We start from the raw sequence: 25,291 nt of genomic DNA on the forward strand, positions 1-25,291 counted from the left end.
AGTGACAATGAATGGCAGTGACAGTCAGACTGGGACTAAAAGAGATGTGAGAGAGAAAGAAAGAGAGAAAGGGAGAGAGATGGAGAGAATCAAAGGAAATAGGGAGACAATCTCTTTTGTAGATAAAAGAGGAAAGAACCTGCACAATGGACAGCAGCAGACACAGGCTGGTGTCAGTGTCCATCTTTCCACTTCCAGGATGGTTGAGTCACTGGAACACCTGAAGGCCACCTTCACAGTTAGATGTCCTCACAATTCTATCACTTTCAGGCTTCTCCTCTCCACTTTTCTTTCCAAAAATCAGTTGCTAGAATGCCTTTGTTTTCAGTTTAAACATGCCTGGACCTACAAAGGATTCCAGTTAGCTCTAGTAGGCACAAGGTATGTTGTTTCTTTGGAAACTTCAACTCTAATTAAAAGAGTAGCGCAGATACAATGCCCTTGGGTGTCTCCAATCCAAGGCATGTTTGGGATAATTTCTCATCAAAGTGTAAAGGTCATTCTGGGGACTAGTAGCATCACCTCCAGTTTGCTCAGTTGTAAATAAATTTCCTCAAAGTTTCAGCTGATATTCCATATCTGGCAGTCAAGCATTTGACATCCTTTGATACAATTCACAATTTCACAGTCATACTGTCCCTCCCTCATTACCCTCTCTCTAGACTGTGCACATGCATAGCCACATTAAAAGCAGGTGATTTTACATGCATTAAAATGCTAACATTTGCAAACGTTCAGCTGTATTGAAGCCAAATTAATTCTGGACAAAACTGATACCTTGGACAAAGATTATGTGTACAGAGGAAAGGGGCTTTCCAACAGCCATTGCCCAGCCAAAAGCCTCAGGTAGAGGTGTGTCAGCAACAGTCAATCTGTTCCTACTTAGGCTGTTTTCAAACTATAATGAAAGCATATAATTTTTTTGCTAAGGATTTGGGTTTAGATTTTGGTTTTAGATTTTAAGTTTGATTAATAATTTTCAACCTATCATTGTATTTGCCTTAATGAGATTATCTTATAGCCATAGTTCCATGAATAACTAGTTCATTCATGTGCTCTGTTCTTTAGAAATAGCAAATTATTTGAAATGTTCTCAGAGAAAATTCTTTTGCACTAGAAAAGCTGTTAGAGCTTTAATTACAAGTTTTATTGCAAATCATTTAGCACTTGAATGCCTGTACTGATGAATAGGAGTCTGATCTGAATCTCAGACTCTAGCTCATTCTGTTAATTAATTATGGCCATTTTTCTGTGCAAGCAACATAATTATTTCTATTGTTATGAGGCTAAAAGGCTGAAAACTAGATTGTGTTTTAGAAGATGAGGGATAAGTATAGAGAAAAAGTCCTGAAAGTCTAGTACAAATAGGCAAAGAATATGTGTAATTAATTATTATTAGAATCTCTGTTTAAAAGCAGGGAGGTTGAGGTACAGAAAGCTGCCCAAATCAGATTACATTGTGAGACCATAGTGAAGAAATTAAAATGTTTCCTGAGCACTGTAGCTGTCGTGAAAACATTTCCCTTTGATGTGATGAGGCTGCCTCTAATTTCCCATCTCCAGCTCACAGGAGAGACACGTTTCTGTTCCTAACAAACCCACACTCTGGGATAAAAGCAATATGTGCAACATGCAAACATGGCAAACAGCTCCATTCAAAAATTAAACTCTGGCAGGAAAAAATATAGGCTGAGGGGTTTTATGTAGTTTATTTTGAGGGTGGATTTTGGAGTAATTTTTTGGCTGTTTGAAACCTCATCCTCTTGGATGTTTAGGAAGTAATGAATGCAGTGTTCCAAATGAAGTGAGCATGGTTTCCCACCTTACATGTACGCAGACAAAGACAGCTGGTAGGAAGCCTCTACTTTAAGGGGTAAAATTGCCACTGACTGCTTTTAATGTATGTGAAAGCATTGGGAATTAGAATGTCTGGAGGCCAACACTGTCTATTCACATGTGGAAACATCTGCTCCTCTTCTATATTCTCACCCCTATATGGGAAGTGTAGCTGATCAGCAAGGCTGTTCTTTCTGCTGAAACCCTCATCACTTCTGAGGTGGCCCACGAAGGTGCTAAATCAGCACCACTGGGGAGATAAGTCTGAGAAATAATCTGCTTTACAAATAGAATTCAAGAATATACCAGCAATAATTCTAGACCTTAAAAAACCTATACCCCACTCAAAAAATTATCCAGGGATCTTTTGAAAGACACTTTTTGTGTAGGAGTTAATGAGTGTGGGAGGAGCATTGACTCTCATCTCTTGCAGCAAGCACACTGATAAACAGCCAGATATTACCATAATTCATCTGGATCTCACTTATCAGGGCTTGGTTTTCTTCTTCTTTAATGTAGACATTTTGCAGTACTCCAACAGAAACATCCATTCTGATGAAATGACACCAAAGATCTGGGGATGTAAGCAAGCTGTGGTTTCTACACATTTGAAAATGGGGGAAAAGCTTGAAAAGTTTGCTGGAAGAATCTGCTGCTATATTTCTGTTCTACTTTGCTCCACTCCTTTATTCTGGAGATCACCAAAAACATATTTAGCCTTTTAAGCTGTCACAGCCATCAATCTTCAAATATTTCAAAAGCTCATTCAAATGAACTGTTTTTGAAAATAATCAGAGTTGACATCTACATTGCACTGATATCTTAGTCTGTTTTGGAGATCAGAGAGGCAAACTAGGCACCTTTTCCCAGATTAAGGCTTGGAAAGATCTTAGTCCTCTGCATAATGACTAAATATTGCTTTCATACTAAAGACAGTGGCACACATATACCTGGGTATAGTTATACATGTTATAGTCATACATACAGCGGCAAAAAAATCCTACAGCCACAACATAATTTCTAAAAGACTCTAATATTTTGTTAATCCTTATGGTTGAATAACAGAGCATTAGTCACAGTGTTCTATGTCTAAAGCACTTCCAGAAACAAAATCCACCAAGTGCACACTTTCAGCAGAGTGGAGTCCTGGCAGGGATCTCTCCACTGGGTGTCTTAATGAATGCCAGCTCCAGAACTCGGAGGCACAGCTGCCCTCCCTCCCAGCCAGCAGCTTGTGCTGGAGCAGCATCAAAGCTGCCTGCAGGCGTAGCAAATGTATGCACCTGCACTGAGTAATTACTGAGCCTAATGCCAGTATGGATTAGCTTCAGTGCTCTTGTGAGAAAAGTATGGATTAACTCACAGCACTCAGCTTATTACAGCTGTCTTACTGCACATCCAGTTTTTATGGATTTATAAAGCAATATCCATCCACATTCTCTTTTGATTTCTGATGATGGAGTCCTTCAGCTGGGACATTGGAGTGTGCTTCAAAGCTACCCCTTTGTCTGCTTTTCTCCCTCTTTTTTCTTCCATTTCAAACTCAGCATTAATTTTTAGGTTACTGCTCATGTCCTGCCACTACACATACACCTAAGTCTATTTCCAACTTTTATATGTAATTTTCTTTTTAGTGTCTTTGTACGAATTCCTTCCTCATCATCTGGAACCAGTGGGAAGACTGGATATCCATAAAAAAAGTTTAGAGATTGCCTCTAAAAATCAAAATGGCTCTGACAACCGGTGCTGTCTGCAGTGGGTACCCATCTAATGAGAGCTCCATTTAGACACTCCTGACTTTTGATCAGTATTTTCCTCTTCTGGAATAAATCTGGAAACATAGAAATGAACAGCTGCTACTTCTGTAGCCATTCTCTTGAGCTGTCCCCGAAACCACGTAAAATTATTCTTATTGTCAACTTGCAATTTCTGTTCTGTGAAAGTGTAATAAAGATTAAAAAAAAAAAATCAGCTCTAATGCCCTGTCTGTCCTGTGTTTGCCTGTTTTGTCTAGACTGTGAGCAATGAGAACCAGACACCATCTGAAATGTTAATTTACTTTATTAAGGAAATGAGACTTATATGATCCTGGTATCTGTCTGTGTCCCTTTATTAACTTTTGAACCCATTGCTTGATTTCGAGCTAATGTGACAGAAGTGGGGGGGGGGGGGGGGGGGGAAATAAGATAATTGACCTGCTACAACTTTCAAAAAAATTAGAAGTTGTATAGAAGAGAGCAAACTGTAAATGTCCTGAAAGCCTGCTGCAGGAATACTCATGTAAACTGAGATTATTCATACAGTAAAGATCTCTCACAAATTTTCCCTCTGCAGAGAAAAGAGATGCCAACTGTGATGTCTGCAGATTCTCTGCTGCAAGGAAGACAGTCTATTTTTAAATTACTCTTTTTCTAGCACAGGTGAAAGGAAGAACATAACTGGTATTAAGAAACTGCCCCTGGAACTATAATTTGTAGTGAGACTGTGATAGAAGAGCTGTGTTGTGAATGAGTACAAGCAGATACAATGTATTTTACACTGAACATGTGGGATAAGACCAGGAAGAACAGAGAAATATCAGAGGGGGAAAAAAGGAGCTGCATTTCTATTTAGTACTGTGTGCGTCCCTGGACTGGTACTCATTTTTGTGCTCTGTCATTTTAAGCCTAAAAGTTCAGGGACACTCTGAAGTTATCCTTGCTTAGCTCAAGGGTGAACATGAGACAGACTCAGCTGTTTTCCATCTATTTTCCTTCTCTTTGGGGAATTCTGTTCCTCCCTAGCAGAGAAGGGAGCCCTTGCTTTGGAGGTGGAGGAGAAGGTCTAACTCTAGGAATGGAAATTTGGCTGTGTATAGGCTGATGGTGTTGAGCCTCACTAGCAGCAGTTGCTGCTTTGGAAGTGGTCTAGAGAGGGAAAGATTTTATTTAGAGAATAGTTCATTCATTTTCTCTCCATAATGGAAACTGCTCACTTGAATGCTGCCCTACATCCTTTCTCCAAAGCACCCTGTGGATGCAACACCCCACTTGGAGAGAAGCATCTGGTCTGTAAGCAGGTGCTTTATTCCATCAGGCACAAGAGGGCACTCGTCAATGGGGTCTCCTCTTTCTGCATGAGAGGTTGTCTGAAGGAATACGAGAATTTATCATATCTCCGTGCCTGCGAGCTATGGCAAACAAACTTTTTAAAGCTGAACTTCAGACCTGTCTCCTCTGGTGCCGTAAGATGGCAGCAGCACAGGGGTGTATTCATTGTGTAAGTAAACTAATAAAGGACACAACCACTGTAATTTACCCATTACTTTGCAATCACAAAAAAGGAACAAGAACTTGCCTCATTTAGTTCTCACTCTGCACCAGATTCTAGGCATCTTTTAGCTTTCCTTGGTGAGGAGATGAAGGAGGGTATAGGGTATTTTTCTAAGAAACAAAATTTAACCTTGCACAAATTATTCCTCTGGTTTTTGGGTGTTTGGTTTTTGTTTTTGTTTTTGTGGGTTTTTTGTTGTTTTTTTTTTTCCTTATAAGGGGTACCAGACAGGCAGTAGCCAATACTGATTTAAAATATACCTTCTCAACACAGGGCTAGATTATGGAACACCTTTGAGTCAGAGTCCTAGCATGACCTGAAAGAATCTGAATGTGCTCCTGGACACCAGCAAATGCTGAGTCTTCAAAAGGAACAGGCGTCAGGGTAGCGCTCCAGGCACAAGCTTTAACAAGGGAGTATTTTAGGAAATAGGGTTCAGCCGTGTTGCACTATGAAGAAAGAGCTGGGCAGCCTGACTGACAGAGTGACCTGGCACTGCTGAGGTGATGGCTGAGAGGCTAGCAAATACTGATTTGGCATTCTCAGGCTTCTAAGGAATCAGATTTTCTCCCTGCTTGGTAAACTTTCCCTTGTGCTGATAAAACTACTTGTCTTGAAAGATCAAACAATTTCTATATTTCAAGAAAAGAGAAACCACCAAAGTGAAGGACCAAAATGTCCTCTATTGCTTTTACATCTTATTATTACTATTCCACATTTTAAGCACCTGAAATGCTGTTTCTACTATGGCCCATGTGCCAAAGTTCTGAAATAGTTGCTCAGTTGTCCTGTGAGCAAATGGAGGCCTTCACACTTTGTTCTCCAAGAGCTTTCTCCTTCCTGCTTCCTAGTAGGTTAAGATGTGTATTAATAAAATACACAAATGTGTAACATAAAAATGCTTTGGAGAAGGTTGTGTTTAGCAAAACAAATGGCCTGACTTGGCAGTTGGTTATTTGTACTGCAGGAGGCCTGTGGAGCCCCACTGGGTGAGGTATTTTCACAGGTCTATAAAAGAAAATACTTTGCTTTGGGGAACACCTTCTGCCCCCCTTGCGTCACAGCCTAGAATTGGACTGTGAATTGCCCCTTTTATCTGGAGTCAATGAGCTCATCTAAGTGGCCTGATCTAACTTTCTTTGGTATCCCAAAACCTTCCTGTAGATATTTTCTTACTTGATTTCTCCAAGAACTACATTGACACAAACAAGATTAACCCCTGGCTTCTGCTGGCTGTTGGTAGAGCTGATAATTGCATTTACTGCCTTTAGGAGTGCTATGATAACCTCACTCTTCATGTGGATGATGCAGTTTACCATGTTTGAACAGGTAAATGCCATTCACTGTGTGAGGAAAGGTATGGTAAGAAGGCAGATCCTAGCTTGAAGTAAATAAACCTTCACCTTCCAGCTAAAGAAAAGCTGGATTTTTTTACCAATATTTTTTAAAGAAAAGCCTGATCCTGCAACAGGAAGCTGGAGTTAAAACCATAATAACAATGGGAATATCACAGGGAGAGGAGTCTGCAAGCTTCCAACTTGCTCTCTGGGTTGGAGAACTCAATGTCTATGGTTAAGTGTTTGTTCTACATGCTCTTAAATGCCATGGTGGCAGAAGTGGATTTGAAGCATATGAAATGTTCTCGGTCTTCTGTAATTCTTGGTATGTTGACAGAGCAGTTAATGAAAGGTTGTTTCAGCTGACCAGTTGGAATATAGATAGAGAATGTGCATGTGGTGAGGAGATCTGCATTCAATTACTCTCCTACCACAGACTGGCTGCAGACAAGACAATTATTCTGTGCCTCAGTTCCCTAATTCTAAAACAATGAGCTTCCTTTGTGTGACTTGTCTACGTAGAGGGGATGCTCCTTGGGACACCGATTGTCTCTTTAAATGTTTTTTTGTTTTACCAGTTAATACAAAGAAGCTCTGACTATCTGAGTACTCCTGGAATTTTCCTGCTCCTAATCAGAAGTTGTTAATTAGTTATTTTCTATCTCTCTGTTTAATTTTTGCTTTCTTTATCTAATATTGGCAAAAAAAATGTTGTGTTTTTTTTTTTTCTTGAATAACAGTGTTACATTTGGGTTTTTTTTTGAAAACCGTCTCACGTGATGTCTTTATTTCTCTTTTTCCCCACTCCATCACAATTTAAGAATGTCAGCAATGGTAGTCCAGACTGCCATACTAAGCCACACAGACAAATTTTTCTTAGACCAAAAAATTTAGTTCTAAACAAACACATACAACTACCACTACAGAGCTGCTTCATTGCCAGTTATCCCCCTGTGCATAAAGTTAAATTGAAAATTTCAAAGCAGATTTGAGATGCCAAAATATCACTAGGTGATATTTTAATGCAGTCTCTTGTACATGTGTTTTATTCACATTAAAAATATCACTTTGGCACAGAAGCCACTTGGGCTGACTTAAAAATGTTTGACCAGATAACAAGGAGACGTAGCAGTCACTGGAAGCATTTCCAACTTGGGATACTTAATTAGACTTTATGACTGAAAATTCTTATGATCATCAAAAGATCAACATTCCAACATATTCCTGGTTATATTTATAAAGTATTTCCTTTTTTGGTCCTAAGTGTGAATGTTTGAAAAAAATGTTAATACAACCCACTTGACTTCACTGGCACATTTCACAAAAGGAGGAGGAAAAAATGTAGAAGCCACTGAAAACTAAAGGGTTCTTGCTTTGGAGAAAAACAAAGTTCAAGCCAGTGCTACAGACTGGCTGGAACTCTTCCACAGTTTTAAAAGGAAAAGACCCTATTGAAGGCTCTTTTCACAAAACTGCTTTACTTCCTTTGAATAAAAGAGGAACCAAGAACACTTAGCAGTGTGTAAAACACATTTCTTTAAGAGAAGCCAGCTTTATCTTCAAGTCCCAGCTAGTTAATCTGCTCAAACTCATTTTTAACTTAAAGTCTGAGAAATCTGACACCACCACGGGGACTTAAAGCTTTTAGTCTAGACAGAATTTGCTGACAATACTTTCAGGACTAGGGCACCAATAAAGACAGATTGGTTTCTCTCATTAGATTTGGTTAAAATGAATGTTTTCCTCTTTCATGGAAAAAAAAAGGAAGGGGACAAGTATTCATTCTCTCTCCCTAGATCTGTAGACTGTATGAGCTATATCTACATGGTATCTTCAGGTACATGTTCCATAGATGAACGATGTGCAAATACAGCTGTCTTGGAAGTGCCTGGGAAATCGTGCATTCCCCCCCTGGAAGGGAGCATTCTCCTCAAGAAGTTGCATATTTTCACCTGCTCTGCAATAGACATCTGGCTATAAATCCATAAGCCTGGGTATATCTGCAGCATAAATGGGGTTGGCTTCCAAAATATAGATAGTGAACTACTTGTGTGAAATTCCCACTGTGGGAGGTTGGAAATTCCAAATGTGCACTGGTGCATGGTCAGGTATGTGCTGCATTCACAGGTAACTATAATATCTTCTTGCATTTTTACTGTTTGTGTGTTGGTTGATAACGGAACAGAATTTTCTGGCAAAAGATTTTAATTACAAATGCTACATTATTTTCCCATAACTGTTGAAGGTACCTAATCTGAGCTTTGTCAAATAACAACAATTTTATTGCCATGAATTAGGCAATTTTCAAATATATCTCTCAATTTATCATGTTTACTTCTTGAAGGCAACAAATCTGTGTTACATAACACTTGCCAGACATTGTTTCTATTGAACTGTTCTTCACTTTCATTCCCAGGGGTTGGGGTATTTGCATTCCTTAGCTTTGCATTAAAAGGAGATTTAAAAAAAAAAAAAGAGAACAATAAAACAAGAATACCATGCATCTCTAATTATGCTGTAGCCATGTAGCCATGACCAGTGCTTCTTTCTTTAGGCTAGAAATTGAGATTAGAGACTGAAGGTTGTAATAAAAGTAAATTATACTCTGTAGTTGGCTTGGCTGGTCTCTGTATGCATAGCAATGGGTACTAAGTCCAGATGTAATAGAAGTTCTCCACTGTAGATTATTGAGAAGAATATAATTGTGCTTTGGTAGAAACACTAATAAGTATATTTGCTACATTTTCCCAGCCTCTGATTAATCTCAAACTCCCCCTGACAATCTGAATTTAGCTCTGCTGAAGTGAGAGCTTTAGGACAAAAACGCTGTGTCTTCCCTCTTCACAGGCACTGCTCCCATTTCATAAAAAAGGACACAGCAAACTGCACAGTGCAGAGTGGGAAGATATTCCTTCTGTTGATTGTCTTTACAGTAAACCATTAGAAGGTTTTTGTTGGATATTAGGAAAAAGTTTTTCACCCAGAGGTGGCTGGGCACTGGAACAGGCTCCCCAGGGCAGTGGTCAGAGCACCAGCCAAAGAAGTGTTTGGACAGTGCTCTCACTCATGGTGTGACTCTTGAGATGTCCTGGGCAGGGCCAGGAGCTTTGAAGACCTGTAGGTCTCTTTCAGCTCAGGATGTTCTGTGATTCTATGATTGATTTGCAGGGTCAATCTGTTTCTCTGTGTCCATTTGCACATGAAAGCCAATAGCACCCTGCTGAGGGATTTCATTCAGCAGGCAGGCAGAAGTAGTTACTGTTTTTGATGCTGTAATCTATGAAAATTGAAGTTCTCTGCCACCACTTGTGGCTTTAGAAAAATGAAGATGCAGAATATTTGTAATTCAATCAAATATTTGGTCTGTTAGTCTGAACAAATTGCTAGCTCTTTCTTGTTTATTCACTAGCTTATCTTGTTCCAGCCTCAAAATACAAGATGATAAAACAGCTGCTGAGTTTCCAAATCTGAAATTTCTCCAGCAGCCAAATGCTTACAGCCCTGTTGCCTCTTTCAATCAAACATAGAAGTATAAAGGCTCAGATACCTGTACAAGTCTCCAGATAGGCATGAACAACCTGTGTGCTTTTTTTGTGGCACATCTAATCCAGTTTTCTTTCTCCTGAACCAAGTAAACTGATGCTGGCCTAAATGTTGTATGTCAGCATTAATACTACTACTGTCATGTCTCTCTTGGCTTCCTCTGTCCTTACATCCTCAATCTCTATTTGCAGCATGAAACTCACAAGCTTTTAATGCTTTCTGTGTTCACAATCAGCAAAGACATAAGCAGGATGAGGATGATAATTTAGTCTGTCTGCAGATTTGGGAAGATATTATAGAGGTTCACTTTTTAGAGGATTATCTTCTAATCTCAAGAGGCTAGAAACTGCATTGCTTTTAAAATGAGTGCTTACATTCTGAAAAAAAAAAAACCAAACAAAACAAGCTCTTGTGTCAGAAAGAAAAGAAAGAATGGGCTCTGGGAAAGGGACAAATATGCTCCTTTCCTATAAAATTAATTCCTAAGTATCTTATTCTAGCATTTTACCTGCTTAATTAGGGGTCATATCAGGAACAAGCCCTAAACTTAAGCAATATTAAGCAATGTCTGGAGCAGAAGTGTAAGTGAGAAGGCAGCATTTATCAAAATACATGGTGTTTAGGTACCTCCTGAACTTTATCCTAAAAGGAGTGTAAAGGATTTTACAGAAAGATCGCCACTGAAAGAATGAATGGGGAAGAAAAACCAAGTCAAAAGGAGAGGTTATCTTTACTCCCTCCGTGCAGTGCTGCTCCTTGTTCTCCTAATCACCTGATAATCATCTGAACCCCGTAGTTCAGCTTCAGTAACTCACTTTTCCTAACACTTCAGCTGGGTAACTTCATCCTTCACTCATTTCCTGTGCCCTGCCCTACAGAAGCTATGTAAGCTCTCTGAGGGTTTTGTTGGTTACAGTCCGTGGCTTGTAAGCTACAAAAACCTAAATGTAGGTCAAGATGAGTTGAAATCTTTTAAACACAGCCAGCCGCTGTTTCCTAAACACATCCCTGGAGCAGCTGCATGGAGGATGTTTACAATTAAAAAACAACCCTAAAGCAGCCAGCTCAGAATGCACAGGATTACTGCAGCCAGCAGCATTCATTAAATGTCATATCTGAACTTTCATTATCTTGAGCTCGATCAGATTTAAGGTCAGCATCTAAAGAAGTTGATCTGTTGACTTCCAGCATCCTAGAGGGCTCTTAGGACAAAGGCCCAACTTGAAGACAAATGGTCCCAAAAGGACTCTGGGTATGAACTGTGATTGGACTTTAAGTGTTATGTTATTCTGGTTTCTACTAGGATGGGAGATCCCTCGCTTTATTTTTTCTTTTCCTTCTTGATCTGACTTGTGCAATTAAAAAACCCAACAAAAAACCCGGCAAAACAAAACAGGAAAAAAGATGAGCTCTGCTGAAAATGAGTCAATCCCTTGAAACCCAGCAGGGGCACCGTCTGCTCTCCTTATGGAGCTCAGTGGCTTTCATCACAATTCAAGTGTCTCCTACTCCTCCCTCTCAGCTGAAGGCAGATGTGGGTTCACTGGCAACACTGGGCCTTGTTCTTTGTGAGTGTTTAAGGCCTGAGCAATCATTTTAAATTGAAAGCAGAGATGGCGATGCTATTACAAGATTGTCTAGAGCAGCGATTCCCAACTGGTAAGACATGAGAATATTTACAAGAAAAAGGTTCATGAAGTCTAGGCTAGAAATCAGCACAGAAAAGCATAAGAAACTTCTTAACAGTTAAAATATGCTGAGAAGAAAACTCCTTCCAAAAAGGTGTTGACAGTACAGTCTTCAGTCAAACCATGGAGAAGGTTTAAGCAAGCTTGTCCCTGGCTCTGTGTGGCTCTTTGGTTTTTGTGTATTTTCTGTATTCTAATGCCAAATAATCATTTATCTGCAGAAAACAAGTGTTCAGACAACAAGCATCTTGCTTTTAACAGCTCATGTGCTGATGGGTGTGTAGCTGTGGAACTTTGTGTGCCTGCATTGCCATCTGAAATCCACTACAGACACACAGTCATGCACATCAGCAAAGATCAGGGATGGATTTGGGCTAAAGAGAAAAACATTTGGTAATCCAGAATTTGCCACAACCATGCAGTGAGAAGGAAAAAGCCCAGGAGTATCAGTCTGGCTGGATGGAACCAACAGGGAGAGAGGTTTGATGGAGCAAGTGAGGACTGAGGTACTCAGAACCTCTGACAATAAAATATGTTTTCTTTAGGATCCCCTTTTCAGTGATTCTGGTCAAAATAAAAATAAACAAACAAATAAGTCTCAACCTATTTTCAACGTCTCAGAGCCTTTAAAACAGCAAAAGCATCTTGTTCTCCTAAGAGTAAAGCTAAAAGAATTAGGAAAAAGAAAACTAACACTGCCTCCTCCTGAAGAGTTAGCAGCAATTTCTCTCAGTGCACTTCCTTTGTACTGCACCCGAAAAAGTCAAAAGCGAGGGCTATAACTTTTCATGGACTTATGCTGGTAACTGCCCTCATCCTTCAGAGAAGCATCAGGAATGATGCACCAGGCAAAGACAGCATCCTCACCTACTTGGGTTGTAGGACACATGCTTTATCAATGGCAGAAAAATTCACCTCAGAATCAAAATGGAAAACATTGAGGTCTCTGCAAATATAAAACTCTTGACATCACTGCAGTCAAGAACAGCTTATCTTGCTTATCTTGGCCCCATTTTTCTCAGTTGATGGCTGTTAACATGAAACATTGAGGTGAGAGAAAGAATTGTAGCCTGGGCTGTGGTTTGTTCCATCACCCTTTAAAAGTATCTTAGTGCCTGGTGAGCAGACAGGTTTTCTATAGCTTGTATTTTTTCTGTAGCAGTTCAGAACCCTATATTAACAACACACCTAGAAGCAATCTGCAGCACAGAAGAACATTAGAGGACAGAAAAGAAAAGCTTAATCCATAGAACCTGGGCTTTTTGTATGTCTATCCCCATGTATGTTTATGATCTGGCTGTAAGTCCATTTCAAATAGGCAGTTGATTGGGTTTCTTAAATGTGTAAATGAAAAAAAAAACAAAAAACCAACCAAATTAGAGTAAAAAGGCTTTAAGTTTGCAATGTATGTGATTACACTATCTTTCCTCTTCAGGGTGTCCAGCCCCACATTATAAAACAGCAGGTCTAAGGTCTTATTGTTGAAGAGGATTCAATTTGTCCCCATCTCGTATTTGCTCTTCCTTTATACTACTTTAGCACTTAACACAATTAACTGTAAATGGTTTATTAAAATAAATCCCTTGCCCCAGATTTGGATGTCCCTAGGCAGATGTGCCAGAGCATGGGCCCTAGGCAGGCCCATGGGGGTGGAGGAGGCAGGGCAGCCCTGAGGTCCCCGTGTGCCTGAGAGAATGCCCTGTAGCTGGCATTGAGGCACTGCATGGCAGGGCTGCAGCTCCATACACATCCTTACACTCAACAATCATACCCACATGCATCCTAGACATCCTAGGGCATCCTATCCCAGTGCCGTGCAAACCTTCACATACATCCTCGTGTTCTCCCCTATATGCAAGCCATTCAAAAGCCTCCAAAACACACGCACAGATCACCCATATGTATTTCATTCCCATCCCATGCAAACCCATAAGCACACTCCTCTACACTTCCCATACATGCACCCCATAGATACAAGGTCTGTAACCCCCACATCCCCACAGCTCTGCAGTGCACAGCTCATATGGCACCCATGTGCGTCCCTACACAATCCGCATACACCCGCAGCCAGGTCTGGACACCCGGCATCCGCAACCGCCCCTCCTGGGCGAGCCGGGCTCCACAGCAGCTGGGCTGGGCTGGGCTGGGCTGGGCTCCGGGCCTTTTGCCGGCCCTGGCGCGCCCGGGGTTCCCCCTGGACCCCCGTCCGCTGCCGAGCGAGCTCCGCCGGGAAGGAGCGAAGGGCAGCCGCGCCCACCGCAGGCGCTATCGCCGCTGGGCACCGCTTCCCCCGCGGGCTCCGCGCTTCCCCCGCTGCAGCCCGGCCCAGCCCGGCCCGGCCCGGCCCGGCCCGGCCGAGGGCAGGTGGGCTGGAGCCGCAGATCCAGGGCTGGGCAGCTCGGGGCGAGGCGGCTCCGGCAGCGCTCCCGCGGCCGCGGGGCTCTCCCTGCCGGCTGCGCCCCGGGGCGCGGGGGGAAGCCCGTGGGCGGGCGCGGGTGGGGGGTACCGCGGCATCCTCCGCGGGGGGAGGTGAAGGAGGCGGAGAAGGAGGAGGAGAAGAAGAGGGAAACCTGCTTCTCCGGAGAGACGAGGTAGCGGCGCTGCAGCGAGCCAGCCAGCGGCGCGGGCTGCGGGCACATGCCGGGCTTGGAGCACCGGAGCCGCGGGATTCCTGCGGGTCTCTCAGCCCAGCTCCCGTCCCTTCCCCGGCGACAGCGTCAGCTGGGCTCCGGCAGGGAGGAGGGTTCACCCACGGCTCCCCTCCCGGAGTGCGTTAATCCCAGAGCAAGCAAACCTGGTAGTAAGTACTTGTCATCTTTTATGTATGATTTTTTACAGTTTTATTGTTCTCTGCTGGCAGGTAGCAAAGGATTTCTAAGATGAAGCATTTATAGGCTCGGCTGTAAGGATAATCTCTTTGGCTCTCTCTTGGCCTCCTGAGCCTTTCAAATATAGAGATGCATATGTGGAGGCACATGTAGCAACATTCCTTCGCTACACATCTACATCTTTAATGTTTCTGTGTTTCAAACAAAATGTATGTACTGGAACTTTTATTTTAACTTTGAGAACTTCTGCTGTTCTTAAAGTAATTTGTATCATGTTGCACAACATGCTTAGTCTCAGAGAAGGATAAATCCTGGTGACACTACTTAAACATCCTGCATGAGGATGGGGGAAGGAGATGAATGTTTAAAATCATTAACTTGGCAGAGGTGGCAAAATCACTTCTCTGCAGGCTGCCTTCACGCTATGGAGCAATATGTTTTTGGGGATTCTTTGCCTTTTAATCCTCTTTCCTGTGTGTGCACATCTGGACTCTGGCCTGGCACTGCTCCCTGCACTCAGGCTGGAAAGGAGTGGCATGGCAGAGTAGCAGGGGCTGGAGACCAGGGATAAAAAGACAGGGGATCCTTCCCTCTTCTTACACTTTAAAGATACTTTTTGCTGTAGTCTTGTCTTCTGCAGAGTAAATCCAGAGGAATATTCCTAGAGTCAGTAAGTGGAATCAAAAGTGTTTCAAAGGATGCATTATTCTCCCTGCAAAGGGAATGGATGAGAGGATAAGTGCAAATACCTGATTCTACACCCTTCTTCTAAGAGGTTTCCAAGCATTTGGAGGGGAAGGAGGTGTAAGTGTGGAGTTACATGACGTGCAGAAGGTGTTTTCCCCACTAAGACTCTACAAAATTATGCTACCTCTTTGTGGAGTGCTGGAATGCCATTTCTGTCAGCGGAGCTGAAAGAGAAATAGTAATTTCTCTCTAATTTTAAATCCCTAAGAGAACTGCTATCTTTCTCCTGCTACTTCCTGTGCACATCTTTGTTTTATTTTATTCTGCTAATGACTTGCATTATTATTTGCAGAATATGATATGTGTCTTCCTGTGCAACTCTGTGTTTGCTGAGATGTTTCTGGAACTAGGTTCTAGGAGTGCATTTTAGGAGCCTTCTGTTTTTAAACCAAAATTATATTTACTAATAACCGAATAGTTAATTTTCATCTGGCACATATCCATTATTTTCTGTTTCGTCAAGTGATACTATTCTTTCTGTAGCTGGTCACCCTGTGCTCTAGGTTGTAACAAAGTGCACATGATAACAATGTTACACCCATCCTTGGCCTTTTACAAATGGATGCTACAGGAAAAGTATTTTAACTCCAAAAGTAACAGGGGTGATTTTGTTGGTTGTAATAGGAGAATGTTTGCTACCAGAGGACCAGGCACTAGAATGATAGGCAGGATGTCCTATGCTGGTGTGTGACCTGTTACTGGCATTTAACCTTTTTAGATGGACATGAGCAGAAAGGAAATGCCTGGTTTAACAAACATTGCAACTAGAATTTTATACAAACGTGGGAGGCTCACACCAATTAATGGCACTGACCCCATTTTTATTGGTCTTGTAGGGAAGTCTTAAAAGATCTACTGCAAAGAAAGTTATAAATCAGATACTCTGCTGTTGCAAGCATGTGTCCATGTCTTTAGTTGCCCTGCTGCATGGTGCAAAGGAGAATGAAAGAAATAATTCAGTGAAGTTCTGTTGGTTTCCTTGTATAATGCTGAAAGGGAATTTATAAAGTCTGAAATAAACTGAGATTACATATTGCCATTGGCTTAGGGTAAATGTAAGAGACGCATCATTTTTCACCAGTTTTTGGTCTGTTTTGTGTTCTCTGTTCTCCTTGGCTCCCCCTTTAAGTTCATTAGGACTTCCTCTGGGCGATGATCCGATTTTTACAGTCAATCAAAATCCATACCAATATCCTTACGCAGGCCAAATACACTGTACTTAGAAACACTATAAACCAACAGCTACAAATTACTTTCAGAACCCTCCTAAAACAAAATGCAGATGTAAATAGAGTTCAGGACTGCTCCAAATGCTGTGCCTTAAAGCTCTGGATGTTTAAATCCAGAAAATGTGCTCAGAAGCTCTATTTGAGAGCCATGTAAGGAGATGGCTGAAGTTTCTGGTTACACTCTGGAGGACTGGTAGCCACAGGCTGTGGTTGTTGGACTCTTCTGGGTAGTTTGAATGCAGGTCTGAGCATGGGCTGGAAGTGATCCTGGTTTTGCAGACAGACTCATCTCCTTTCATTCATAAACTTGTCAAGTACATAATAAAACATGCTGTGGTGGTTTGCTTTCACTGTGTTTAGAGCTGTACTCAATAGCTTTTCCAAACTTTATTCCACAGGTATGAGTTAGGAGTAAGGAAGGTAATTTTTTCCTTCCCTTTGCTGATTACACACTCTTCTCTCTTTGATGCTAAATTACTCTGGTTTTTTTATGACCTCCCATGGAAGGTTAGGTGATCCTTTCTCTCATGGCTCTAGAAACACCTTGCTGCACCTGTTGCAGTAGACTTTTCAAACTTTTCCTGTGGCATCCACTACGCAAAACAGGATCTTAGCAAGTTTTGTACAGCTGCCTTCATCCCACTGATGGGAATGCTTCAATGATGTACATTAGGGCTACATTGGCACTGGATGCAGAGAAGATATGATTAATCTATAGTGCTGAAAAGGATTCATCAGTGAAGCCAGGTGGTTCCAGGTAGGATGGACTCTGGAGGTTTTTTTTTTTTAATTAACACAGCTTTAAATGTCATCCACATTGTCTGTATTTTACTTAAATCTGTGTCTTTTACAGTGTGGGTTTTGCTGAAATCTGTGTCTTTTCTGAGCAATAAGAAAAGAGAGTCTATGGAGTGTGCTAGAGCAAGGTCTGTCTCTAATAATGTTTTCATTAAGCCTCTCTACAGACAGAAGAGTAAACTAATTACCAGACTAACATGTCATTTGGCTCTGTGAACAAGCTACTGAACACTAACTTATGAATGGAAACTTAAAAGGCTCATTAGCAACCTGCTACATGAAAGAAATGCCAAAGTGAAATGAAAATACATTATATTCCTGTTGTTGCTATTAAAGCTGATATAGAATAGCAATTTAGTTTTCGTGGGAATCTTAAGTAATTTCATAAACTTTTTTTGCCTCTGAACTTTCAGCAGCTGCTCCTTCTATAAAAGCTAGGAATAACTGGTGTTGCTTTAGTAGGAATGAAAGGAGAATTGAGCTCTATAGAAATGAGGAGATTAGAGCTCCATGAGGCATATACGCATTTAATGCTGCTGGAAACCAAACCTGCTTGAATAATCTTAACTCTCACTTCTGGTGAGCAGAAATTCTAGGGGAAAAATTCCCTTAGTGACTTATTAACAAAGGCTTTTCAGGTTTGCTGGGATTTATCATGTGAGCCTAATCTACCTTTTGTTCATCCAGTTGGCAGGCTTTAAGATTTAAAAGGGTCTGCAGAAACTCCTCCCCCAAACTCCTTATTTAATTAAAGAGCTTTGGTGCATTATTTACTTTTAAGTCTTCCATTTATATGAGAACAATGAGTTTGGGTTAACATATTGTAAAATATTTGTGAATGCTGCATTATAAGCAGGGAAAAGAAACAAACTTTGGCTACACCTCCAAATTCACACTGACCTATATGGGCTCATGAGGATGACTGAAAGTGAGGCTAGACATATGTAAATGCTAAAGTACAAACACAGGTGTGTAGCTCTACAACAAATTTGTCTGCCTCTGAAGGTGATTTAAAGGGCCTGGAGGAGAGTTGGTTTCATTTTGTTCTCTGAGAGTCACCGGATATGCAGATCAGGCTTTGCACATACCAGTAATTTTTATATTCTGCTTTGGTAGTTCATCAAAGACAGACTGGTAACTGTAGTTCTCTCACTAGCTCCCCCAGCTCCTTCTCCTCCCCCACTCCATTCATCCCTGTAGCTGTGAGCATCAAGTTGCAGATAAAATGACTTCTGAGAGAGCAATGGGATGCAGTTCTTGCCAAAGGCAATTAAGTGCTTAGGATTACAGTGTGCTTTACAAAGTGTGTTCTTGCTGAATCCCTTTCCTCTTCTGTTTGCTGGCACGAAGCAATTTCTTGGCACTTACCTTTGTTATAACAAGTCTGAGCATTGCTAAACTTCACTACAGCATGTCTAGAAAGCTGTAGTGTCTTCTGTTTTGAGGATAGTCTTTCTGGTGATTCTTTACTGGGAGTCAGCTTGACCTCATCACCTTTGCTGTAATTGGATTAAATTCACTCACTTGCCAAAAACACGACCAGCTGACAGCATATTAATTCTTCAGACTGAAGTACTGGTTTGTATGCATAGGTTCCATGGTCTCAAAGGCATTTTTAGGGCTTGTGCTGCAGCCAGTGTGTCACAGGATGCAGAATTGTCACAGAGGGATGTTTTCAGTTATTTTCTTCATCAGAAAAGGTTTCAGACAGACCACACATTCTGTGTGAAAGTAGAAGATCTAACCTGTGGGAGAAGAAATTGCTTGCTCTATTTGCCACTCTCGTGTATCACTTCCTACTTCTTCTTGTGCAATGTGATAAACTGTTGAGAGTCCACAGACATCCTGGCTGAGGAAAGTGAGTGATGGCATGTGCTGTTTTACACACTCACTGCAGTTAATTTCTAATTATTGCACAGCAGGTTAAAATCATTATTCTGAGTTAGTATTTTACTGCTTTTTTTTTTTTTTTTTCCCTGTTATTCTTCAGCAATTCTGTGATTGGAGGTCTTTGCAGAGTGGCAGGATGATAGCTGAACAAAAGAAATGTACCCAAAAAGGACATTGGAACTGTGTAGTGAAGGATAATCTGTTCACCAAGCCTGCAGTTTCACCCGGAGGCCTTTTATATACTGTTTAAACCAATGTAATCCAGCTTTCAGTGGGAACCACTGCTAAGCAGCAAAAATCACTATACTGATTGTTAACCTCAGCAAAATGTTAAAGGATGAGTGAATAATGGGGAGACCAAGGACCAAGCTGCAAATGCTCTTACAAAGAGGATTTGAGAGACACAGTGGTACCCAGTATGACACAGGCACTCTGAGATACTCCAAATAATGAAAGGATCCCAGTTTTAGCTTTTCTTATCTGTCTGGAAGTACTGCAAGTTTCCTGTTTGCTGCAGAGGCCTCTAAGAGCTTTGTTTTGCAGGCAGCATGGACCAGAGGAGCTAGAGCTCCCAGCTCTGTATTCCGAGCAGGGCATTGTTGCACTTGATTTCAAGGTGATGTTGCTTTCTCTAAATTCTATAAACTGATGAACATTTCCGGTGCAAAACAATAGGCAAACAAGGTGAGATAGGGCTGTGAGATTTTCCACATCTTCTAAATAACAGTCACGATTTAGCTTACTATGTGAGTGTGCAGTGCAAATAGTAGCCAGGATGTCTGCTTTAATACCCCATTATAAAATGCATGTAGTTACTTAATATTTTTGGCAGTGTTGACTATTAAGAAGTTGCTTGTCTCCTGATGGAAGACACATATAATTCCATTAATTCTTTATAATAGTGTAAGCAGTTTGTTAAATACTGAAGTAAAGGATTTTTTCGTTCACATGTTTTATGTCATGTAATTGGAATCAATGTCATTTAAAAAAAGAATTAAAAAAAAAAAAACCTAAGAACCAAAACACTGACCATCCCTCCTGGACAAGGATTAAGTCTGACTGGGTGAAAAGAATAAAGTATGTGCTGGCATGTTGTGTAAGAAGCACTCACAAAGTCCAGGTCAGACATACACTATGTTCTTACACTGTTGATTGTATCAAAAGGAAAGTTACAAACCAAAAGCAACAAGCAAGCTGTGTTTAAAATACGCAGGAAAGAGAAATTGGTCAAGAATGTCCTGTTTTATTTAGGTTATTTACCTCAGGACTTTTAGGATCATAAGCTTTCCTTTCCTTTGGTGAAGAAGATAGTAAGTCGGTGCTGCGTGTCTGAAAGCGTTACTGATGCATCACTAGTTCAAGTCCAGCCTGGTTTTGGAGGTGAGAAACCTCTTCTGTTGTGTGCAGTGTCAGTTTGCAGCAGAGCTGGTGAGGGCTAGGCTGGGGAGCCCTGGCTGCTGCTGCTGGTTCAGAGCTGACACTGTGGTCCTGGCGACCTCGGGGTGTATCTTGGGCAGAGCCTGAGAGAGCATCGCAGAGGGAGCCCTGGCTTGGAAACAAGAGCTGGTGTCCCCCCCCAGCATCACAGCAGTGCAGTTCCTCTGACCTCAGCAGAGCTGCAGCATTCATGGTTTTCGGTGACGTGGGAGCAAAACTGGGCCTATATTCTTTTAACTGGTCTATTTAGCAGCTCTTTTCCATATGCAGTCTCCATGCCAGTGACAGGAGCTTCCTGGAACTGACAGCAGACACAAAAGACCCTCTTCTCTAAACCACTGGACCTTAAGAATTTTGAAAGGATGTTACAACAAGCCTCATAATACAGCATTGTCAGGCCCTCTCTGAAGAGGCCTGCCGTGGAATCATACCTCTAAGCTTTCCAAAGGGGGAGTGATGACCCCACATGGAAGAAAATACAAGAGTAATGGTTTGGGTGGCTATGAGGAATTTTATGGTACTACTTCTCCTGGCTGTAACTTGAAACCAGCTGAAGGCATTTAGTGCTAACTGAACTCTATATAAAGAGGCAGGCAAATATCTGAGCATGTATCCTGCAGGTTTTTTAAGAAGAGATCTTGGCTTGTGAGTCTGTGCATTCTGGCTGCCTCTTTCTCACAGACAGGGGAGTGGTGAAAGAAGGTTTGTTTTATTTTCTCCTACATTTCCCTTTCTTCTTCCTACTCATTTTCCTGTTCCTTTGCAGTACAGCAGCTTTTCATGTTGCTGTGAAAGTGTCTGTGCCTGTGAGTAGAGCGAGCACATTTGAATGGAAGAGGCCATGGGTTTGGGAAGTTTTGAGCTGCAGCATTCCCAAGGGAGGGGCAGGATTTGCATTCCCTCCCTCAGCCCTGCTCAGGGATGTGCCTGAAGGTGTGTCTGTGGGATGGCAGTGGGTATCCAGGAGGGAATCCCCTCACGGTGAGGAGGCAGGGGTGGTGCTGCATGCCGGCTTCGAAGCACCCACTGCCATTTCCCTCAGCCCCGGCCCGCGGGACCAAGGCCGTGCTGCACCCGATGGGGAATGCTGAGGTTGTGTGTAAGTCAGCCTAAACATGGCCAGTACTTATTGATCGAATAATCCCATCCTGTGCAGAGTAAAAGTCAGTTTCATGGGTGTTTTCTTAAAATGCTTCTAAACTCAGTCAGCAGAAGCATTACTCCTTCACTTTACCTGAAACTGTGCCTTTATCAAGTTCAATTCAGATGACAATAAAGTGTTGAGTTCCCATTCAATCTGTTTAGTTCTTCCCTGGTACAGAGCTCAGTTATATTCCTTTTCCAAGGTATTTCCAAGCTATAGCTGTGGATATTGATGTGGCCCTGGTCAGCCTGAGCAGAAGTGGGGGCTCACTTCCTGACTGGACCACAGTGACAGCTAGAAAATGAGGTTACAAAAGTTAAAGGACTTGCAAAAGTCCTTAACTTACAAAAGTTAAGGACTATCTGAGCATGTCGAGCAAGGACAGCTGGACATGCTCAGAGAGTTCTCCAGGTAAAATAGTGTGGGCCTTGTTTCATTCTCCATGTGTACTATTGACCTTAAACTTAATGTAGGATCCTCTAACTGCAAATGCTTTATTACTTTTTGCTTTGTTTCAGAGGGCGAAAGTAAGCATAAATGTGTAAATAAGTTTTAGCACTTGTTGCTACATTGATTTTATATTATAATGTATTTTGCTGGACAACTGAGGTAACCTTCTTTGAACTTGCTCATCAGTTTATAAGCACTGTAGGATCCTGTGGGTTTGTTATATGCATAATCACCTATAATACAGGTATATTGTATTAGTAATGTGTGGCTATTGATATCCGAGTAGGGGACTGTAGTAACAAGCCTACTCACTAAATTGCAGAGAAGAAAAATGCGTGATGTTTCATGTCTGTTCATGCCTGTTGTGATTTCTGTGCTGAGCTTTCCAGTGCTAGTTCCTTTCTAGCTGGTTTCCTTACAAGTGTAAGGTTTTGAGACAGATGGTGTCATGGACAGGAACAAGAGAACTTTGTCAAACTTGGCTAGTTTATCTGTGTAGCATAGAAATTTTTTCCCTTTAAATATTTATCTATAAATATTTAAATTTTTTTGATTTAGAAACTGAAATATTTTTTAAACTGTATGAATAACAAGATAATGAAATAAATTGAACATCAAAACAAAGGATTTATTGTCTTGAAAACAAACTTGCTGTAATTACATTTCTTGTGAGGTGGTTTTTTTTTTGTTGTTGTTTTTTCCAAGCTTATATTTCACTTACAAGACAGGAAATACAGCCTTGTTGATTGCATTTTTAGAGCTTTAAATAACTTACTGCCTTCAAAGATGGTATTAATTTAAAAAATGCTTCTAAAATGAAAGCTTGATGAATTAAAAATTAAATTGCGTGGGTAAAATAATTACTTACTGTACTGTGTCTACAGGTGTTAAGGTGTTTTCAGGGGAAGGGTGTTCTAAGAGAAGTTCTGGTACCTGTAACGGGTCTAAATTATTTCATTTAATTTTCTTTGCTGGTTGTGTCCTAGTTGTTCCTGTCCCATTCTCACCCCTGTCATGAAGGGTAAGGAATATGTTTGTTTCTATCACCTTGCTCTTTTGTTGGGAACATTGCTTATCCTCAGGAAGTAGTGTGATATGTGCAACGTTAAGTTGACCTAAAAAATGAATAACTTTAGAAATGCCTCAGTCTTCCGGTTAGCTCAGTATTGTGTCTGACAAGTTAACAGGAGAACCTCCAACAGCTGTTTCTTGAGATCCATTTCTCTCCAGGCATCTCCAGTTTCCACAGATCTTCTGTTAAGGATGTTAGAGGATATGTACCTGTTTAGTCATTTAAGTGTCTATTTATGGACCTGTTGACTAGTGTTTGTTTAATCCCTTTTTGAACCCATGAACATCCTTTGCCTTCAGAGTGTTGCGTGACAGCAAATTCCAGAAGCTTGTAACCTGCTGGATCAAATGTCTTTTCTATTTAAATGAGTTGGTTGCAGTGAGTACTGCCTTGTTCTTATTTTGTAGGGTTGGACAAACAACTGTTGGGCATTTAGTAGCTCATGGGTTTTTTGTTATACCTGGTCATATCCACTGCATATGCCTTATTTCTGAGCTGAGGACCCCCAGCCTCTTTAGTATCTGTTTCCATCTGGTTGCCCTTTTTGACAAGTTGGTAATGTCCTCCTTGGTGTGTGGAGAGCAGATCACAGTACTAAAGTACTGTGGGAGTGCTCAGGCTGTGAGGAGTGGCAGAAGTGTCCTGCCTTCCTCTTTTTCTGAGGATTCCAATGATGTTGCTGGCTTTTTTTGACTGCTATTAAACACTGAGCCAAGGGCTTCAGAGAACTGGCAAGGATGGCTCGGACTCCAAGTAGGAATATTTAGAATTGATATTGCCTTGAGGAACTACTACACTAAAGCCTACTTGCCAACATTTTCCTCAATCATTTAATTTTGTTATTGATAAACATGCTGAGTAGCACAGTCCCAGCACTGATCCCAATAATTGCATTGCTGATTCCTCTCCATCTTAAAAAGCCTGTGAAGCACTACTCTTTCTAATGTTCACTCTCCTCCTTCAATGAATTCAGACTTGCCAGATTGTGGTTTCCAGGTTCCCTACACAGCCCTTCCTGCAGCTGGAAGTTATGCAGGCAGGATCTGTGATTCTCAAGCACAGAGACTCTCTGTAGCTCTGGCTTGCATACCTTGGCTAGTGGTCCTTAAATAATTATTTGATTTTCTTCAGAACTTGTGTGAAAATTGTTTTGTCTCAGTGCTTTATTAACATCTAGCTTCCTTGTTTGGTCTGGTATTTCCTGATTTTACTTCAGATTGGTCTGGTTCCTCTACCAGATTTGCAACAGAGGGTGCACTGGATGTGGAAATCTCGCCAAAGATTTCATCAGTAAAGGCTGATGTAAAGAATTCACTGAGATTCTCTGCTACAACTGTATCATCCCCATCTGTGCTTTATACACCTTTGTCATCCAGCAGCTGGACTGCTTTTCCTAGCTGGTTTCCTGTCCTTGATGTATTTCAAGAGCTGTTTACTAGCACAGTGATCTTTGTTTGCAGGCAATTTTTGGATTGTCTTTTAGCCTTTTTAATTTCCTGCTTACATTTTACTTGCCATGTTTTATGGGCTCCCCTGTCTTTACTTAAGCAATCCATTTTCTAAGAGCTGACCTATGCCCTGCAATACTCTCCTAACTCTCCCTGAGTCTTCCTGCTTTTTGAAGTGCTCCTTTTGAATGTCTGTGTTTTTTTCTTTTTTTCACATCCTTAAATGATTCCCTTTCTTAAAATTAAATAACTGTACATAGGTTTTGTTTGGTGATCCTTACATCAGAGCTGTTCTTTGTCGTACTTAACAAGCAGTCTTTATAGTTTTCCCTGGTTTGGATGGTCCCTGTACTTAGAAGTTTCTTTTCTACTGGAGAGCTGTATATGGATCTAGAAAAATTGTATTATATCATCCCTTTCTTTTGCACGGGGGCTAGTACTGAATATTTCTAAACATCCTCATGGTGTACTAGCAGCTGTTAGTATTGCAATACTCTGTGGAAGCCATCTATCAAAACTGAAGGGCACAAAC

General features: G+C 41.3%; 1 protein-coding gene across 2 annotated transcripts in view; it reads left to right on the forward strand.

Moving 5' to 3' along the window:
• The first annotated feature begins 14,236 nt into the window (after positions 1–14,236).
• Positions 14,237–25,291, forward strand: part of MYLK (myosin light chain kinase) — a 195,609-nt gene continuing 184,554 nt past the window's right edge. Inside the window, exon 1 of one of the 2 annotated variants that reach the window (XM_021526062.3) lies at positions 14,237–14,516. In XM_021526062.3, the coding sequence (XP_021381737.2) occupies positions 14,354–14,516 (163 nt within the window). In that variant the 5' untranslated portion in view covers positions 14,237–14,353. The remainder of the gene's footprint in view (positions 14,517–25,291) is intronic. The other variant, XM_021526064.2, reaches the window with a different exon arrangement.

Source organism: Lonchura striata, chromosome 8 (assembly GCF_046129695.1).
Source record: "Lonchura striata isolate bLonStr1 chromosome 8, bLonStr1.mat, whole genome shotgun sequence".
Lineage (NCBI taxonomy): Eukaryota > Metazoa > Chordata > Aves > Passeriformes > Estrildidae > Lonchura > Lonchura striata.